The sequence below is a fragment of the Uloborus diversus genome, chromosome 2, assembly GCF_026930045.1.
Source record: "Uloborus diversus isolate 005 chromosome 2, Udiv.v.3.1, whole genome shotgun sequence".
Lineage (NCBI taxonomy): Eukaryota > Metazoa > Arthropoda > Arachnida > Araneae > Uloboridae > Uloborus > Uloborus diversus.
Window position 1 is genome coordinate 183717616 of NC_072732.1, and position 21942 is coordinate 183739557.

At 32.9% G+C, this 21942-nt stretch overlaps 1 protein-coding gene across 1 annotated transcript in view; it reads left to right on the forward strand.

The window, feature by feature from the left end:
- The first annotated feature begins 8678 nt into the window (after positions 1 to 8678).
- The window catches only part of LOC129216199 (major centromere autoantigen B-like), a 47393-nt gene continuing 34129 nt past the window's right edge, over positions 8679 to 21942 (forward strand). The window contains exons 1-2 of the mRNA XM_054850386.1: positions 8679 to 8885; positions 14260 to 14358. Coding sequence (XP_054706361.1) covers positions 8784 to 8885; positions 14260 to 14358 — 201 coding nt within the window. The 5' untranslated portion in view covers positions 8679 to 8783. The remainder of the gene's footprint in view (positions 8886 to 14259; positions 14359 to 21942) is intronic.

Below are 21942 nucleotides of genomic sequence, written 5' to 3' on the forward strand. Positions count from 1 at the left end.
AAAAGTAATTTGCACATGAGATGCTTTGAATTTACATTTATTAAGAGCTGCAGCAAAAACATATGTTTGGATAAATGCTGACCAAACACTGTTACAGCCTATTGATTATACCTTATTTGGCTACGAAAGAAGAAATGGTAAATTGTACCCACGGCAACTGACGAAGCGACCATTACCGAAATTGTTGATTCAGCCCTATAGATGTTTATCCAACTGTCAAAAAAAGTCTCGTTCTTTTAAAAAATTACAAATAAATTGTATTTTGCTTTGAAAATGCATCAATAATGATTGTCAAAATAAAAAAGATTGATTTTTATATTTTGCTTTTGAAGATCTAAGTAAAAATTCGCTTTTTGGTATTAAATAATTTTTTTCAACAAAAATTATTCTTTTAATTTTTATTTATTTTTTGTTTTATTTTAAATTACCTAGCTTTAAATATCTTAAATTTTAAGAAACAACGGGACATTGTAACTAAGACAATCATTAAAATGGTTCAGATGAGTTTGCTCAATTCATTCACTTAGTACCTAAGGGAGCGGAATATGAAAAAAAATAATGGACCAACAAACCTCCCCTCCTGGCAACATCCAGAATCGTAATCTGCAAGCTTTTCTGAGTTCAAAACAATTTACAGAATGCGGTCCTCATATTTTGCATATTCAACTCCATACAGCGCCTGCACTATTCTTTAATGTACAGAGGTGGGCCAAAATACTCTTATGCCGACTGGGCCAAAGTCAGCCAGTCCGCCCCTGTATATATCTTAATATATAAAAATCTTCTGTGCGGATGTTTGTCACCATAAGGCTTTTAAACGGCTGGACAGATTTTAATCAAATTTTTCGCGTGTAATTAAGTTGTGGCAAGCATGGTTTCGAAGCGCGATGGATCGAATCGGAAACGTTTTTGTTAATTAATTAATTAATTTAAACATTGGAGGGTTATATTTCCCAAATGATTAATATTTATTTGAACCTATTGTTGAGCGATAACTGAAATAAATATTTAACCCGTTGCCAAAGGACAATAAGAAAACCAAAGGACAATAAGTTGAACGTCAAAAAAGAACCGAACCGTTCGAGTTCTGATTCTAAAACCCGAAAATGGCGTTTTTGTATAATATGAGGGCGAAAAAATGCTCGCAAAAATTAGAATAAAATATCCATGGAAACCCCTGCTTTTTCTGCAACAGATAAAATTGGTTCCAATATTCCAAGGTAATTAGAACGTGAATTATAACTTTTTAACGAATCTCGTGTTAAAATGTAGGTAAGTCTTCAATTAGAAATGCATTGTTGATCACGGTCATTGTTATCCGATGCTTTTATTAAAATTTTGTAGTGTGAAAACAAAAATCATTGAGAAGAAAAATGTGTTGCCGTTTTTTCCCTCGAATATGAACAAATAAAACTCTGACTTTTGTTTTGAGCCTTTTCCTGTATTCGGATGATTTGAAATTTTCCCTTTGCGTTTTCGGTAATGTTTCCACAATTTGTCGAGAAATTTCAGTTTTTTTTGTTCAAGCCTGATTGCTGAACACGTGTCACTTGACATTTTTATTTTCGAAGTAGACCGTACAAAGCCGGGCGACGCAGCTAGTACTATAATAAAAACGTTATAAAGAATAATCACAATTGAATAATGCGACAAATCAAATTATTTGTTTGGATAGGTAACTATCTTCAACTATAAGAACAAAAACAAACGTTGAAGCTATTTCTTCAACGGAGAAAACAAAACCTAATAGAAAAATCCTACAAAATCAAATTATTCACCTGAATATCGAAAAAAAAAAAGTATTCAAAAATCAGTTCGTTAACTAGGGTTTCCAATCCCGAAATCCCGATCCCGAATCCTGCGGGATCCCGCAGGATATTTAGCGGGATTGATCCCGCGGGATTCCCAATCCCGTAAAATGTTTTCCCCGTTTAAGCGTTTTCCAGCTTTTGCTACTCATAAAACGACTATTTTCACAAGCATCATCTGAAGTTTGAATCTTCTTCTTCGTATATCTGCAAGAAGAGAAAGAAAAATTGTGTCTTATATGACCATCGATGGATTTACCATTTAAGAACACAGCAAAAATAGAGTATATTTTTCTGAGAATGAATTGGTATTCTCATTCGAGGTCAGTTTTCATACGTTCAGTAATTGAGAAAATGCGTGAAACTTATAAGCATTTTGTAAAACCATTACTAAAATTAAAAATCTAGTAAATTAAGCTTTAGAAAAAATACAGAAAGTATTATATATTCCAAAACCCGCTGGAGTAGCCTGAGTGCAATGTTGGAGCACTTCTGTAAGCTTTAATAATGCACTCAAAATATTTAAGTTACAGAAATTGCACTTCAAAGAAGAAAGCAATTAAAAATCTGACATTATTTATATATATTCGGCACGACTTTAAAAGGGGCGACAGAAACTTGTATGAAACACAGGATGACTCGCATGACAGTGGCAGTAAGTTAAGCCTCTCATGTTTTGGAACTCCTCTTTAAAGTGAGAGGTTAAATAGCGAAGTTATCCAAACACTTTTACTGAGACTGCGACTTGGTAAAATAGTGAAATCAAGCACTTTTTGTATTCGAATTGTTTTTCAATAGAGAATATTTCCCTGAGTATAAGTTAGGGGACATGAAGCCCGTATAAAAAGTTAAGTTTTGTATTTTTTGACTTATTTTTATTTTCACTTCAAACTTTCAATATCTTAATTCTTTATCTGATTTTGAACATTTTTGCAATTGGAAGTATACATCTAGGACTAACGGTTGAGAAAATAAAGGTCTTGCAGGTTAAAACAGAACACCCTGTATAGGATAGGTTCTCTCTTATTCTCTCTCACCATTTGTACTGGTTATTTGCAAATGTTTAATAGTAGCATCCCCTTTCTTCTCACCAGAGGAGTGCACAGAAATTTTGAGGTCCGTCACAAATGTCTTTTCCGGGCCCCCGCCATATTGTTTACCGCGATATCTCACCCCTAGTTTTAAAAATCTTGGGTCCCCTTCAGACTCGGACCCAGGCCAATAGGGGTTCCTTCTCCCCCCCCCCCCCACCCTGTGCACGCCCCTGCGTCTCACTACCTCATTTGTTCCTTTGAATTTGACACCAGTGTGTTGAGTGATTAAAAGGTAGTCTTTCGAGCTGATTTTCAATATTACTCCGAGAGCAAACAAAAATGATTTTATTATTTTATTCAAATACGTTTTCTTTTGTTAAACAATAATGTAAAAATGTTCAATGTGTGCTATGACTTTAAAACTATTTAATGGGATAGTTAAACTAATTTTATCCCTCTGGGGAGGGCACATGACCATCTGTACCTCCCTAAAATCCGTCACTGTGAAGTCAAAAGCACAGAATAATAATAAAAAAAGAATAATTCCGAATTCATCTGTGCATTTGATAACAAGAAAGTTTTCTCACTGATTTTCGAAAGTTCTGGCAGGAACAATGTCAAGTCGTGATTTGATGTTAAAGTGCGGCAAATCAAATGGTTATGTCCGTGCATGTTGGCGAAAGGATTTCACCAGCATGGACGTAGCAAGGCTCAAAACCTAGGGGGAAGGGGGGGGGGAGGAATTTCGAAAATCATGAAACTCATACAAAAAGCTGCCATTTATTTTGACAAAATGCTATTAAAAAGTTGAAATAAAAAACCAAAGTATAGTTTATGCCTATCTTACTAACAGTAAGTTTTGTCAAAAATATACTACTCATTTTAACTGCTTGGAAAAATAAATAGAAATAATAATAATAATAATACCAATAATAATAACAATAATAATAATAAAAAAATAATAATACAAATAATAATAACAATAATAATAATAAAAATAGTAATAATATTAAAAATAATATCTTTATATATTAATAGGCAAGCCGTTTTCTTTCGGTACCAATTTCTCCTCTGTTTCTGATCCGATTTACTTCATTCTTTTTTTGTTTAGTAGCTATTGCCTAGTTTTAGTGTCATCAATAAAAATGTTTGAACTCGAACGCCAATTAGCGGAGATATTTTTTTAAAAACAAATTTTCGACCTAAATGGCTCTTTCTACGCGAGCGGATGGTCCAATTTTTTCAAATCTGATACGGTTGGAAAAGTCTTTAAAAAATACTCCTAACGAAGAAATTGTCAGGGCGTCCAAGGTACAATAACCTAAATCCACTAGAAAAGAAAGTTATAAGCGTTTTTTAGTTAGCGAAACTTAAAAGTTTTAATTTTACCTCTTTTTCATTGTTGAAACTCATTATTGAAAATGTGAAACATTAAGTTTTTTCATTCATTTTTTAACTGTTTTTTCTACACGAAAAATGCATTTTAGTGCTTCAAGTTCGGTATGGTTGGAAAAATCGTGAAAAAGACTTAAAAAAAAAAAAAAAAAAACGTTCCCCCCCCCCCCCCCGTTTTGCGGCTCAAACGGAAATTCGCCAAGCTGACTAGAAAAGGAGCTAAAAGCAATTATAAGTTAGCGAAAATTCATTTTTATTTGATTTTTCACGTGACTTAGTGTGAAGTAATTTCTGGATAATATTATGTGTTGCCATTTCTCGCTTGAGGGTAAAGAAATGAAATTCTTACATTTGTTTTTATTATTGAGGCTTTTTGGGTAACTACGGGCATTTAAAATATTTTCATTTTGATTATGTATTCGCGATTTTAATATTTAAATGAATCATTTTACGGAGTGAGGGGGGACTTTCAGTTTCGATAAAATTACCTTCTTCTCACAATAATACCTGCATTTGAGTCGCCAGAAACAGATCTTAAGGCGAGACTTTTGATAAAATTGGCGTACATGATTACGACGTCATAGTGCTTTTGCATGGACAATTATATGTTGCTGCGAGTAGAATTCGTTCATTTGACTGTTGGAAATTTTATATTTCTAACGGCAAAGGTCATGCCTACTTTTACAAAGAATATTGTTTGTACAGAAATTTTACGTATTAATGGAGTTTTGCGGTATAATTTCATTCAGGAAGATTTCCATAATCGTGAAATTGGCGAACTTTATCCATTGGTGTCAAATTTTTGGCACCAATGCCAGGGCGAGAAATATTTTTCTTTTGCATTCGTAAAAAAGGAGTGGAGAAATGTCTATTTGCAAGGAGCTGACTACGAATGAAATCCCTCTTTAAGGTAGGGTTCATTAAATTGTAACCGTTCGTGACAAGGGGGAGGAAATAAATGACAAGAGGAACATACAATGGGGAAAATGTGACATTTTGCCTTTTTTTGACAAGAACGTTTATTAAAAACAGTATGACATGTGGCAAAAGGAACAGGGGATATGGTGAAGTGTGAAACTTTGAGACAAAGGGGAGAGGAATCAAAATTTTGAAAAGTGCATTAGTCAGTTATTCCCTAAATCGTAAACAAATCACAAAGACGATTTTTTTTAAAGAAAATTGCACTGTTATTGTGATGTCCAGTGCTTTTAAATAAACAATTTTTAATGTAGCAAGTAGGATTCGTTCATTTGACTGATTGTAATTTTATATTTCTAATGGAAGAGGTCAAGACAACTTACTCAATAATATTAAACTTTTTAGAAGAAATACTGTTCATGCAGAAGTTTTACGTTTAATTTTTAGTTAACAAAACAGGGGCTGTATACGAATGATGTCCCGCTTTAAGGTGGGGTTCACGAAATAGTTAGTTTGTGACAAGGGAGAGGAAAGAAATGACAATACAATGGGGAGAATGTGACAACAAGCCTTTTATAATAGGAACGTTTATGAAAAACAGCGTCAAATGTGACACAGGGAAGAGGGGGTATGGTGATGTGCGAAACTTTGTGACAAAGGGGGGAGAGAGTGGAACATGTTGAAAAGTGTGATATCAGTCATGCATCGCCCTTAAACCATAAACAAATCACAAAGGCGACTTTTTAAAAAAATGTACTATTATTGCCACGTCCAGTGTTTTCGTATGCGCAGTCATACGTTGCCATGAATGGAGTTCGTTCATTTGATACTTGGAAAATTATATTTCTAATGACAAAGACCAATGACTGACGTCATACCAATTTCTCAATGGTGTTGTTTCCTTCAGTCAAAAGTACTACTTTTAGTTACTAAAATTAATAGAACAAGCAAAAAAAAAAAAAAAAAACCGTGGAACAAACAGAATTTTTTTTTCCAACAGTTTTTTAATTAATTTTTTTTAATGTCCGATTTTGGAAACAAGGCGTGGTCTTTATGACGTAAAAAGTGATGTTGGCGCGCTACTCCATTGCCACGCTAAATGTTTACGCTTAGCTATCAACCGCGTTTCCAGGTTATGATAATTTGCGCTGTGCGCTAATGGCATCAGTGAATGACATTTCATCGCTTTTGATGCCATGTGCAGAAGCGTAAAAAATAAATTTCAATCCGCGCAACAATTAAAATAAGTTAAAAAATATTAATTTTTTTCAAATTGGTTAAAACCTATGTTTTTAAGCATGCTCTTTCAGAAAAAAAAATATTTTTTAAATTTCGGAAACGACCCCATTAACGAAATATTCCCTTTCATCCATTTATTTTGAGATTAACCGACAAAAAGCAGAATTGGAATAAATTATTACTGTTTGGTATTGTGTGTACATATAAAAATTATATGTTTCCAGATATGCAGCAAACATGAGTAAGAGCATAAGTAAAAATGCTTGAAATAGTTAAATTCATACAAGTTTTCTCAAATATTCATTTTTGAATATGGTCGGATTTCAACCACTGGGCGAACACAAATAATAATAATAATACAAATAATAATAATAATAATAATAATAATAATAATAATAATGAAGCACTAAGTTACTGACCTTAAGACAGGGCTAAAGTTGAACTACATGTAGCTCTGGTTTAAGAAGGGCAGTAACTTACTGCTTAATACCCAAGTTTTGCATTCAGTTGAAGAGTTGAACCGCACCATTTCTGCGGACTCCCATCTGATGTGCTAAATTTAATTTAGCTATTTGTTGGCTTCAATGAGATGACGTTTGCCTCCAGTTCGGTTAGTAGCGATTCCAGACTGATGATTCCATAACAAGATGAGTCCATAATAAGGACGAAACTGCTGTCTCTAGATGACATAACCGAGATGTCGGTATTTTGCATCTATGTATCTATGTTATAGCTGCTCCTTGTGAATGACAAGGAAATTATAATCGAACCAGGTATCGTTATATTCCCAATCTTTTAGGCTTCTTGCTTGACTAGGTTGCATAATTATACGACTTTAATAGCGGAGATATTAATTAAAAAGTTTTTTTTCTCTCTCCGTTCTTCCTTCGAAACTAACTGGTCGTTCGTTTTTCTGTTAACTTTTTGCTCTCCTTTCATTCCTTTTTAGGCCATCTCCATCACACATTGCCAGTTTCTAGCAAAAGTAGAAAATCTAATAAAAAGCGTTTTTTTAACGATTTTGAATTGCCTTATCCTTTTCATTTGGGGAAAATTAAAGGAGCTGGCGGACCTTGGAATGGCTCCAGCGAAAAGTAAGTCAAGCTAAAGGCATGCTGCGCCGAAAAATAAATGCACTGCCCATTAATTATTGTATCGTCGCAGGCGGCAAAGAGGAGCGAAGCTCTCAGGGTACACCGTCTTTGGCGGTGTATATTGTATATTTACCCGCCGAAGACGGCTAATCTAGCTGCCCTGGCGGCTAGTCTAAATAATTATAATTTTTTGTAGGGCAAAGAAATGCAATTAACGAAATGCAAAGTCGAAAAAAGGCATAATAAATTGCATTATGAATTTTTTTTCTGTCCCTGGTAATTCACTTCAGCTGATTTGTCTATAAAATCAATGCTTTTCTTTCTTACTTTTTCTGGTGGAGGTATGGTGCAGGGAGCAATACTTTAAATACGGGCATCTTTTTGTGTCTACATTTGAGGCAGTGAGGGGCAAAGGGATGTAAGTGGCAAAATTAAAAATTTGGAGACAACCAGTACACATGGTAGGTGAACCTCTCCTCTATCTTGGGCAAGAGATGGTACTAGTAGCCCTGGTAGCTGGTAGGTGCTGCTGTATAGCATGATTTTGAAAAAATATTCAATGAAAGACTACCTAGGACGCGTTATCTTTATAGTCGTTTTACTCAAAACTTGAAAATGTCCACTTACATCCCCTTGTTTCTCATTGTCTCATTTGTGTGTGAGAGTTTGGTTGTGTGGAAGTGTACAAACTCTTAATGAAAATAAGGCAAAATCAGGATATATAAAGAAACAGTGAAATTAATAAGGAGGAAAGAGTTAGTCATAACCCCCTATGAAGCACTAAAGGTATATATATATATATATATATATATATATATATATATATATATATATGTTTATTTATGACTGAATGAAACATTTCTCGGCAGGCCACTAAAAGCAGACACAGGATGGTATTTCTCTACCGTCTTGTGACTGCTTATAGTGTTTATAGATGCGTATGTTTCGTACATCAGACATCACATCAACTCAACATTGTGACAGGGTGCTCGTGATCCTCGGGGTCACACTCATATACCTCTTTATTGACGTCACGAATGTAACACTGTACCGTGCACAGAGGAGGTAGCGGCACTGCCGTTCGCTTCGTCCTAATTGCCGTCGCAAGCACCTGCGATCATGTGTTTGAGCTCACGCCTCGGAGATAATTTACGGCAGACGTTTCATTGTGCGAGTCGTATTTGGCATTCTCCATTGTCTCCGGCTGCCGGCCAATCGCGAGCGGGCAGACGATCCACGACTGCTTCGGGACTCAGTCAGCGGACACTGCTTCCAGGGAATCTGAGACAGACATCATGCACCTCAAGAGTGTTCTCCTGATGACGGCGGTCCTCCTGGTAGCCCTCCTCATCTCGGCATCCTTCGTAGACGCGGGAGAGGAGAAAAAAGAGGAGAAGGTGAGAAGGCCTTTTTTCCCCCGTTTTTTTTCCTCCATCGTCTGTTGTCTTTTTGTGACTTTTGCGTTTATTACACTACAGGTCAAAAGTACAGCAAGCATGAGTAATAAAATCCCAAAAGTTATTACAGTAACCCCTCGTTACATTGCTCCTCGTTATATCGCTCATTCGGATATATCGAGCTTTTTCCTTCGTGCCGCGAAAAATTATATTTAACCCTAGAACTACAAACCGGGGTAGATCTCTACCTCCAGGTAAACAGGGTTTTGAGCACTTTTAACCGAGTTTTAATCACTAATAGTTATTTAAATCGTATTTTCACCAACTAAGCCTTGATAAAATTGAATTTGCTTTTCACCATTCTCTTCAGCATGAAAATGCAAAAAATTTCGTGTCATTATGAATCAGATTATAGCGGTCAGAGTGATTTTACGAGCAGGAATCCCATGGGGTAAATATGTGCCTCAGTTTGTTGTTTACTGGTAGAAAAATAAATTTGTAATTCTAGGACTAAAGAAGAATGTTGCTTTACATTTGACATCAAAGGAAAAAAAATTACATTTCTCAAAAAGCATTCTTTTTTTAACCAATAAAAAGAAAGAAAAAAATTTTTCCAATCAAATTTTTACACGAAAAACCGATCAGTAATGAGAGATAGTACCCCGAATGCCTTTAATTAAGTGGTAGCTTCAGCCAATCTGTCGATTAATGAATGAAATAAGACCAAAAAAAAAAAAAAAAACATTCTTACATATGACTGGTCAGCCCAGTTTTTAAATTTACTTGGTAATGATGTGAGAATTAATGACGTAAAAAGAAAAAAAAAAACCCTTAATTCTGTAAAAGTTCTTCTTCTGCGAGCGCAGTTTTGTTGCAGAGAAAGTTACACCTGTTTTCGTTACAAAAAAAGAAAAAAAAAAAAAAGCAACACATATATACCAAGGTGCGGATACAAGGGTAGGGTTACGGGGGTCATGACCTTCCCCCCTAAAACGTCGACAATATTATCCTTTCCTATTAAGGTTCAAACATTTTATGAACAAAATGTAAACAATTTCAATTATTTTCCCAATTCATTAATTGTTTTTAAAAGTAAATATTTGAAATACTACTTCTTTTCATTGCTTAAGATATTAAACAGTAACACTTATGCTCTATTAGGTTGACTTCTGGCGGACTTGGTGCTTTTTATTAACACACAAACAGTTTCAGAAATTTTTCGCATCCCAAACCGTTCAGTGGTAGGTTCGTTCAGAAGGGAGTGGAAGGGTCAATCTTTACACCCCTAAACCCCCTATGACCCCACCTAAAATGGTAGTCTGTATCCGCCCGCGCACACACGCACATATATGTTATATACACTCTACATTTTACTTGCACGATTCTGAGTGAAAGAAAAAAATCACAGAAGCAAGAGGAAAGAGCATAAAAATTAGGATAAAAGCTCAAATTTACATTTTATGAAAGTAGGGGACTGTAGGGTAAAATGAAATAGCGGAGCAAAGTGAAGAGATAAAAGACTTTCAGTTTTCCGCGACCCCTATCTACCAATATTTTACCTATGCTCTTAATCGTACAGTTAATTCCAATCAAAAAATAAATAGCCCTAATGATCAAAGAAGATTATAATACAACTTATTTTTAAAATTCAATATGCAAAATTTCAGCATTTTGTGGTTTATCAAAATTAATTTTTGTTATTACAAAAGGATTAAAATTGTTTAATTTACATTTTAAGTATTAATTGAGTTCTGCTGATGTTCAGTGCAGTACTTATCCAATTAATGTAAGGCATGTTTTGATTTCAAGTGTTCAATACAATTTATCAAGTGCACGCGGGGAGAAGTGAAATGTTCATTTTGTTTACTTATTCTTCACTTATTTAATAACTGACGTATTCATTCATTTAAATTCCTTTATTTATTAATTCACTAATTTTCTAATTCATTCACTATTTTATTCACTCATTTATTTTTTCCCAATTACGTCTTAAGTAATTAATTATTTTTATTGTCTCATTATTTATTTATTTGTTCATTCGTTTATTCATTTATTTAATGAAAACTAATTTTAATAATCAATTAGAAAATATTATACAAAATTATTTAAAAGATTTATTTTTCTCTTTACTTCAAACGTGGGGCAAAGTGGAAAATTTTCAATTTTGTTTGAAGGTATAAATTTACAATGAAAATGAAAACTAATATTTCGATGCAAGTTTCATTATAAAGTAGAAGAGTGTGGGGCAAAGTAAAATAGCGGGGCGAAGTGGAATGGTGAAATATTTACTTTGCTTTTAGCGCCACCTATCTGGTAATGTTTTAACTATGTAGGTACACATGTAGTTTATTCAAATCAGGAAAAATTTATCTCGGAGGATCAAAACACATGATAATACAAGCAATTTTCAAAAATTGATGCTCAAATTGTAATATTTTGTCGTAAGTCGAAAATTATTTTTGTTATTATAAAATGATAGAGTTTTGGATATTAACATTTCAAACATTAATTGAGACCTACTAATATTAGGTGCGGGACAAAGTGGATGGGGCAAAGTGAAATAGTTCATTTCGTTTACTCATTAATTGTTTACTAAATCACTTACGTATTCCTTTATTAATTGATTAAATTGCATTCCTTCATTTAATAATTCACTCATTTTCTTACTCATTCACTATTTGATTCACTCATTTATTTTTCCTCATTTATTAATTAAGTAATTTATTTATTTATTAGTTTATTGCTTCGTTATCTTTTAATTTATTCATCATTCATCGCTTTATTTATTTAGCCATTTGATCAAAAGTATTTTTTTTTTAACAATCGAATAGAAAATACATAGAAAATTATTTTATTTTTCACTTTGCCTCATGAAAAAAGTTAAAATTTTCCATCCTTTTTTCAAGGTACAAATTTACTGCCAGAAATAAAGAATAATGTTTCAATGCAAGTTTTATTATCAAATACATTGTTCTTTCTTTATGTACTGCAATTTTCAAAATAAATTTCCAATATGTTAATTTTGACAAAGCTACGTCATCTTAACCATTTCACTTTGTCCCACATTTTCTTACATCATTTTTTCTTTATTTACTGTAATTTTCAAAACAAATTTCCAACTTTCTCATTTTGAGAGTGGTAAGTTATCAACTATTTCCCTTTACCTCATTTTCTCCGCCTTTATTTGTATCCGTTACAGCATTTTGTTTTCTCAGGAAAAATATTTCATATCTTGATTCTTAATGGCATCTCTTTTCCTCATCTCGCTGTGGCAACCTAGGGCACTGCAGCACCTAGTCTGGCCCTATGGTGCAATTATTTCCAACAGAAAGAATTGGAAAAGAGTTTTTTTTTTTTTTTTTTTTGACTTGTGGGAGGGGAAATAAGATGCTCAACTCAGAAAAGTCTAAAAATTATTTCTTTTGTTAGTGGAATTTGTAAAAACTTTGATTAGGAATGCACTTTTTATTAGAAATTCATAGTTTGTGAGTTGGTTACATAAGAGAAATTTACATTATTAAAAAATCGCCCGTCGGGTAAAAATTGCTTCTGCATTTGAACGAAGCAATTGCCTGTTTGGTGATATTTTGATGGTTGAAATTTCGACCCTAACTCCAGTGGATTTACCCTAAACTCCAGTAGAGAGCTTTAATTGTTGACCACTTTTTCGTTTTTTCATTTTCTTAAAATTATTCTTGCCAGTAAAACATTCAAGTTACCGGATCCAGTTCAGCCTTGTCAAAATAAAACATTTTCCTGTATGTCAAACATTGCCAAAAATATTATGAAATTATAAATAACTTAATGAATTTTTGGTGCTTCAACAATGAAATAATGCCGTCATACATGCTATGGCGCGAGTTTCATTACTGGTGACGTCAGAGCATTACTCGATCGGTGATTTTGACTATTATATATATGAAGATTAGGAAACTGTTATACTCTAAAAACAACAATTTCAAAAATGACGAAAAAGTACTCAAATTTGAACATATCGCGAGTCAAAATGACTCCGACTATGTGGTATTCAAATTTGAAACATTCAAATACTTATCAAGTACTTAAATCAACATGTGTGATCATTTTTGAGGGATTTGTTCTCATTTGTGAATATGTAATAATTTCAAAACTGAGTAATATGTACTCATTTTTGACTATGAAATAATTCAGCACACAATTTAAAAACATGGGTACTCATATTTGAAACAAAAGGTTTCAAGAAAATTTGAAAACGTGAATGTACTCATTTTTGAAAACTTCATTTTTCTCAGTGTATGGTGAACACTTTTTGGGCGAATTCTAACTCAAGTAGAACAATGGCATACGAGTGATCCTTGATTAAAACTGGCGTTAGTTAGTTTTTTGGTGCCAATCGCTCCAAAAGGGGTGCAGTAGAACGTTGTTTTTGCTAAGCGTGAAATCGATATTACTATTGGACATAGTACATAAAAGTACAAGTGAAAGTGAAAAAAAGTTAACTCAGAAAACAGCTTCTTTGAGGCTATCAATATTAACCTGTTGGTGTTTCAATGAAAATTAATTTCGCAATGAAAATTGGCATGGGTGAATTCAGATCGGAACTGGTACTGATTAAATTTGTAGCGTCCAATTACTTGCACTTTCCTCAGTAAATGTGATTGTTAGCTCTGAAGAAGAGAGAACAAAACTGAAGTTACTAGTTGTTGTACAAAAATCCACCGATTAGAAATATTGCTGATTAAGAAATAAAAATAAATACCTTTGTGCGGAATTGTAACTGGCAATAAACGTTTTAACGCACAAAATTTGCAGATTACTGCAAATCAATTCGTAATCTGCTAATTTTGTGCGTTAAAACGTTGTTGAATACCAGTTATATTGCTGATTAGCTCTTAGTTCCTAATCAACTTAAAAATTGTTTGAGCGGTAGACATTAAGCATTAATTGACCTTCAATTTCTATCGGAGAACCTCACATAAACTTACCAATTAAAGTTGTTGCTTTTTTTTTTTTTTTTTTTGTAGTAGTATAAAGTAAAAATTGCTTCTTGTTTTATGCAGTCGTGACAGGCATGAAAAATGAAACATTTTCTAGAAGAAAAAAATGAAAGGTCAGAACACTCATATGAAAAATATACAGGAAAGAGCATATTATAATATGTTTGCTTATTATATTATTATACTGTAAAAAAATGTTTCTTATTTTACGCAATTGTGATGTGAAACATGAATAATTTTCTAAAACAAAATGAAAAGAGAGTTTGTATCCCCTCCACTTCAGTTGTGGAGGGGATACAAAAACTTGCAGCAATCGGTATGCAGTACACTTTAAAACTTGATATTGTCGTTACAAAACTTGATAAACATAGACGTTGAATCTGCTCCTCTTTTTTCAGGAAAAAGGTAAAAAAGAAGAGAAAGGAGAGAGCAAGGAAGAGGGTAGCGAGGAGAAAAAGGAGGAAGGAGGGGAGAAAGATAAGGAGGCCAAAGGAGCAGTAAGTGTTCTTTACCTTTAATTATTTTTTAAAAGAAATCTAAATCAAACTTGATTTTTTTCACTTAGATACTAATAACTATTGACACGATCAATATTTCATATTAATGAGCTTTCCATCTTGATTTTTCCAGTTACAAAAACTATGTTAAATTTAAAAAAAAATGACGCAACTGAATCATAGATAAGAACACTTTTGATAAAGTCACCGTTCAAAAAATAAATAAATAAATAAAAATTAAAAAAAAAGAAGCGGAAAGTCAAAATCAAAATCAGTTTATTCATAAAAAGTAAAAAGTCAAAATCAAAATAAGTTTATTCGTTCAAGAGTTTTAATGCCACAGACACACACGTTAAACTCTTGAACCCAACCCCCTTTTTGCGTCAGGGGGAAAAAATGGGTGAATTCGGGAAGACAATTTCAATTCAGAAGCGATAGACAGCAATATGATGTATCCCAATGTGAGACATAACGCACTCTTCTAGTTTTGTATGAAAATGTGAGGGTCATTCCATATTAAATCAACGAATGGGTCGTGAATCACCATTTTTGATTTAGATACAATTTGTTTGGCAATAGATACCAACATTCTGTACTCCAAAACTGCTACATTATTCTCATAAATCTCTTTAGATATATGGCCGGTGGCGTTCCCATAGGGTATACTCATATAAGCCGTATACTCTCAAACATTTTTAGACGTATAGCGTACAATACCCTCAAGCTTCAAAAATTTTCATATTATGACGTATCATGTAGATGATCGCATATACACATTGTGCATAACTGATTACTGGGAGTATATCCCCAGAAAATTTGATGGGAACATCACTGGATATAGTTAATTATTTGGTCCTCCGATGAGTAAACTTTGGAATTTTTTATTCTTTCTCTGAGTTCTAATAAATTTATTTATATTAATAGGGAGATCAAACACAGCTTATTGGAAAGTTGAACGAATAAACTTTTATTTGTGCATAAAAAGAAACAATTGAAGTTAAATCTAACTAGAAAATTTCGGCGTCAATTCGGGGTTGAAAAAGTGTCGTTTTCGTCATTTCGAGCATAAAAACGTCGATGAGCGACTTACAGTAAGATGCTATTTTTTTTTATGTTGCAGCTAGTTATGCGTACTAGAAGTACAGAAAGAAAGATAAGCGGATACTCGTTGTCCTTTATTATGAAAAAAAAAATGATTAATTTATGAAAATAAATAAAAAAAATGGGTTTTTTTACTCCCCAAAAACGGCTAGCGGGTTAGGTGATAAAAATTTGAAAATGCTAGGGTAAGAAGCTGTTACGTTGCCCTTTAAAACAAAACAAAATCAGTCCTATTGTTCTAAACCGTAGAAGAGATATAAGCCTTTGAGAAAAAAAACCCTTTGTTTTTGGTGAAAAATTGTGCTTTGTAAATATCTTAATTAAAATTGAAATAAGTATTTTAATGAAATTTGGTTAGATGGTATTCCATTAGGTATTTATCCAGTCGACTTAGCCTCTTTTAAGTAGTATGCAAAAGTTATTATAGTATTACTTTAAAAGTTTATGTCTCCTCTACGCCTTAGAATAACAAGACAGTTTTTGTTCTGTTTTAAACGGCAAAGTAACAGCTTGTTTATGTTCGAAACGACGGAAACGGTGGTTTTTGAATCACGATTTGACCCCGGGAAATTTCTATTTCGGCCTAACTGAAATCGTTTCTTTTTACGCACAAATAAAAATTTATTCTTTCAGATTTACAATAAACCGTGTTTGATCATCTTACGAATTTAAATAAATTCACTATAGCTTTTAGAAAAAAGATCAAAATTGCCAAATTTTATTCATCCGCTGAGCAAAAAATAGCTGTATCTCAGGAATAAGATTTTACCAAGAAAAAAACTCAACAATTTGGGAGTAGGGAATATTGTCACGTATAATGTACCAAATTTCATCGAGATCAAAAATGGTGCGGGAGTGAAAAGGAAACTTTCTGAAAATTTGTTTGATTTTATGGGAATTGAAAAATTAATTGAATTAATTAAATGGAATTAAAAATTGAGAGGAGAAGAAATATTAGAGATAAAGTAAAAGTTTTTCATTCTTAGCTGTATACCGCCTATTTCTTCTCTCAGTTTTTTAATTTTAATTTTATTGGCTGCCTTAGAATTCAAATAAACATGAAGATATTAAGATCAACTTCAACTTTTGGGTGTTGCAATCAAGAAATCATATACTTACTTCATTTCATACTTTTTAAAGAGTACCAAGCTTATAGAAATAGTCCTCAGAATTAAAAGACGTTTTTTATATTTCATCGGAAAGTTTTTACGTTTTTAACTTTATTTGAGGTGTAACGTTTTGAAATTTGAAGCATATTTGCTTGTTACCTATTCTTCTTTGAAAAAAAAAAAAAAAAACTCTGGTATTGACTTTTGTTTTAATTTTAATGCATTGCAAAAAAAGAAAGGGTAGTTTGTATTAAGTTTTAATATTTTTTTCAATATTGCTGATTTGTACGCTCGAATTTATAAGCCCTTCTGAGCTCTTAAAAAAGTGTTTAAAAACACGTGCTATAAAGCGGAAATGTGATAACTTTATAGTTGCTATTATTATTTTTTATTTTTAGCAACAATGGGGTCGTTTCCAATATTTTAAAAGTATTTTTTTCTGAAAGAACATGCTTAAAACTATAGGATCTAACCATTTTTTAAATAATTTGTTTAAGTTTAATATTTTTAAAAAAATACTTAAATCGGTGATCTTTCATTGTTTACATTTCTTGCCGATGGCATCACAAATGATGAAATGCCATTCTGTGTTTCCATTCAAAGAGCAAAATATTTAATTCGCATCTTTACTCACGTGTATTGGCAACGGTATGGTTGATAGCAAACGCAATTTTAATTCGCTTCTTGATTATCAAAGGAAACGCGATACAAAGATGCGCCAAAAAGCATAATTTGTGACGTCATCAAGACCACGCCTTGTTTGAAAAATCGGACATTTTCAATAAATTAATTAAAAAATAACTGTTGGGAAAATGAAAGAATTTTCTGGGTCCATGTTATTTTTTTTTCTTATTCTATCAATCTCATTGACTAAAAGTACTACTTATGACTGAAGGAAACAACTCCTTACGACGGCGAAAGTAAACTAAGAAATAATCTTCAATTATTTAAAAAAAAAAAAATTTGCGACAACATTTCGATTTTTTTGTTTTATTATAAGCAAAATTAAGCAACAAGAGCTTTTTAATTGTACATAAAAATGCCATTTCTACTTTCTTCTATATCTAATATATAGAAGAAAGTATTGAATTCGTGCAAATTTTCGAATTTCGAATTTTGACGGATTCGAACGTTTTGAGGTGTGCTGAGTCCATTTCGACTATTTTTGGAAAATGTCTGTCTGTCTGTGTGTGTGTGTGTCACGTCTGTGTGTGACCAGTTTTTTGTGGCCGCTCTACAGAAAAAAATACCGCATGAAATCGAACGAAATTTGGTACACATATGAACCCCTATGTGAATTTGTGCCCATTGGTTTTTGGCGCGAATTCCTCCAAAGGGGGGAGGAACAATGGGACGTTTTTTGAGCTTCGCGTGCTTGCTACTCCTCAGGAAGTAACTGGCGGAATCAAACAAAATTTGGTCCATATGTTGCCATTAACAGGAACAGGTGCTGATTCAATCTTGGTGTCAATAACTCAAACAGAGGTTGAGCTATAGAACGTTTTTTGTCGTCAATTGTGACTGCTGTATCTCAAGAAATAATGAACGGAATGAAAGAAAAATTTATCGGCAAGTAGCTCTTAGTGTGTATAAGAGTTGATTTTATTTTGGTGTCAGCAGTTAAAAAGGGGGCAGCGCAATCGCCCGTTCTTTTTTTCCATTGACAGTGCCCTATCTCAAGAAGTAATGCTACATTCTGGTTGAAATTTGGAATATGTGTGAATCCATATGTAAACAGGCTTTGGTTCAATTTTGACGCGAATCGCTCCAAGAGGTGTTGATTTTTTTTTTTCTGCGAATAAAAATAACTTTATTAATGCAACAGTATGAAAGATAAATCGTAATAGATTGTCGTCTGCGTATTTCTCGTGATTTTAATTGTATGGAAATGATCGGAAATATTATCTCAATGATTTAAAATTTTTGACTGTTGCCATCTTATGTTTGTTAACAAATAAAATATTTGTAATTAATTCAAGCAAGGCTTTAAAAATAACTTTCAATTTTCGCTCTTTGCTTTGTTTTTGCAATTCGGAACTCCAGCGCTCGAATACGCTACCCCTTGCGGTGATTTATAAAACTGCGTCTGCACCTAAAACATTGCCACGTTGCGCATCACGTGTGTCTGTTGACGTAAACGCGGTCAGTTTGTTCTGAGTAACGCATTCAACATGTCTAAGAACGCCTTCAACAACAGAAATTAATTCGTCCCTTAGTAGTATTCTCGAGCTTCTCAAAATAATGTTAGTTTTCCTTATTTCTTTCAAAAAAGTATTAAATGGTGGAAGGGTAAACAAGAAAACTCTGGATTAACAAAATTGGATAACGTTATAACAGGTAATTTTTTTTATTGTTTTGTATGAATTTGTAAGAATATGGGGGTTTTTTTAATCTTAAATTAATTAAACTTACCATATTTTACAGCAGCATTTAGTTGGAATGGACAGTATGCAAAATATTTTCTTGAATATATTATCGTAGAACAAAATGAATAACCGAGAAAGAATTTACTTTATTCCTTTTATTCTCAGCTGAAAGGTTTGCGCCAAATTTGTTTAGGGTTATTAATTTTTAGTATTGTGCGAACAAAGTAGCCTTGGCGAGATTTCGCGTTTTTAGTTAAACCATTTTTAATTTTTATCATGAGTGGAATAAAATGGTAGTAAGATTACAGAATTCGATAAGTGAAAGGAAATAATGGTCAATCAACTGAAAAGAAAACTACCACCATATATCCGTGAGAATTTTGTTGATGATTTGCATTACATGACACAATTAAATCGTAACTCAGAAATTAGAAAAATCGAAACAGAAAATTTTTAAATGAACCGATTCGGGAATTCGAGAGAAATAACTCAACTACAAATGGAAAAAAAAATAAGCGCTAGCCAAGCAAGGCAAAAAAGTATCATCTTCTTTCGATAACAATTTGTAATGTCACATTGAATTTTCTAGCATTAATTGTTATTCTTGTCAGGCCACAATTATTATTTAGTTTTATCAAGAATTGATAAATATCGAATTCAACATCGTGGAAATAGCTGCTTAGAACTACGAACTACGTAGTTTGCATGAATCTTTGACGTTTAGTAATGCTTCTTGAATTCTCATTTCTTTCTACGTGGGCCAGAATATCCACAAGACTTTGAAAATTAATTTTAAAAGAATAAAGCGAAAAAATCATACGTACGAACAAAAATCACAACACTTTTAGCATTTTCTTCGTTACCATGTGCGTTTGTTGTAGTTTTCAATTCCGCCATTAGACAGTGACTTCAGTGCCCCCTATAGTTCGTTGGAGTTGCGAATAATTCAGACATTGGGATGGTCGTCAAGTTTTTGCATGTGTAATTTTGTTTTTGTTGGGAATATTGCTTCCTCGTCAAGCATGGGGAGGGATCAGAAAAAAAAAAGAAAAATATAGAAGAAAGTTTCGTGATGACCGCAACATACTAGTTATAGATATTTTCAAAATGCTAAGGTTTTACCTTTATAAATCCGTATTTTAAAATGACTGTTGTGCCAAACGAAGGATTACTTGCTGTATAGTTTAATGTAAAATTATAACTACGAAAAAAATAGTGAGAAGCAACTGTATTTCTTATGAGCTTGGTCCATCAAGCGAATTTCATGATTTGACTGATTTTTATTGATGCTGGAAAATTTGTGAAAACATTCTGTAACTATGATAATTTAATTACGAATAATACTATATTCCATCCTTCGTTTTATTAAGCAAATCATGTGTGCCCCGGCTAACCGCAAAAACAAAAAAAATTATAATTTCTTGAAATTATAAAAATACTCTTCAAGTTGGTTTATTTTAATCCCCCCTCTCCCATCCCGCATTTTTTTTTTCCCTTTACTCAGTGATCAAAATTTTTCCAATTATTTTTCCTTTCGCAGAGCATACACAATACATATTTGCATACAAAATGCAGGTAGAATACTCTTTATCACTCTGCCACATTTCTCAGTTTTTGCTTGTGATTTTGGTTAGCAGTAGAACAACCACTTTATAGAAAATTAACTCGAAATTAAAACATTTTACTTTTAGAGAAAACTTTCATCAGTTTTAATGATTTATAATGTTTTTGAAGGTTATTTTTTTTTTCAGATTTTTACAGATTATACAAATGTATTCAAACTATGATAACGAAAAGCAACAAAAATGTTTTAATTTGATGCAGCTTTCTGTTTCTCGTTAATTATTCTGCTTTTACTTATGGGCTTCTCTGTTCGTCTGCGGTGATTTAAAATATAGCTAAGCCTAGAGACGACTTAATTAAAAAATATATGGATATTTTTTAAAATGCAGGAAAGCTACGCATGTATACTGCCGTAAGTAGGTCAACAGCAGCATCTACAGAAATCAGTTTTCGAGATAAATAAGCAAGCTTGTACAATAAGGCTACATGAACAATAAATGACAAAAATTAAAAATAAATAAACAAATAAAAATAAAAATAAATAAAAATGAAAAATATGTAATTACTGCTCTTTACCTGTCCAGTATAAGTACAGATGTGTGATTTTAAACCATAATCTTGGTCAGAGAAGAATTAATATGATGATAGTGTATAATTTTCTGTTGCCATGTGATCTGATTTACTCAGTTAGTGGAGTTGAGGCTGCGAGACTTCGACCCCCTCCTTTCCCCTGATATTATTTATTTATTATTTGTGCTGTAAATTCTGTCTTTCTATCTATTTTCTATGTATGATTGTACGAATAAATTTATATTAGGAACTGTAACGGAGACGAAACGCATAGTTAGTAGTTAGTCAGTATTAAATCCCGAACAGTAGCTCTTAAATGTTAACGTAAATATATTTTTCTATTACGTTTTAACAATTAAAAATACCTTACTTATCCTAATAACATTTGCAAAGTCTAACCTAGAGCTGCTATATAGATAGGCCGACGCATCAGCTTAAGTTTAGCCATTTTGGATCGGATTTTTCATTGTTGCGCTGCTAGGGTTACTACAGTATGGTTTCGGATTTCGCCAAATTTGCCGAAAATAATATTTTATTTAATAAACAATTCACGTGCCGCTAATAATTGCTCACAGTGAACAATCACCAAACGCGATAACTCGCCAGAAAGACAACCACTCAAACACGCGCTCCGATCCAAAATGGCTAATCTTAAGCTGATGCATCGGCTCGTATATATAGAGGGTTTAGTCTAACCTAGCTAACTTCAGGACACCTATGACATTTAAACTTGACTGAAATTTTCTGTGAAATTTCAATGATAGACATGGTAACCTAGTGACACTATACCAGTAAATTCGAACCTTAACGCTCGCTTAGTCAACCACGCGTCGCCTGAACAAACGAGTATTTATTTTCATTTGGCGATGCGTATG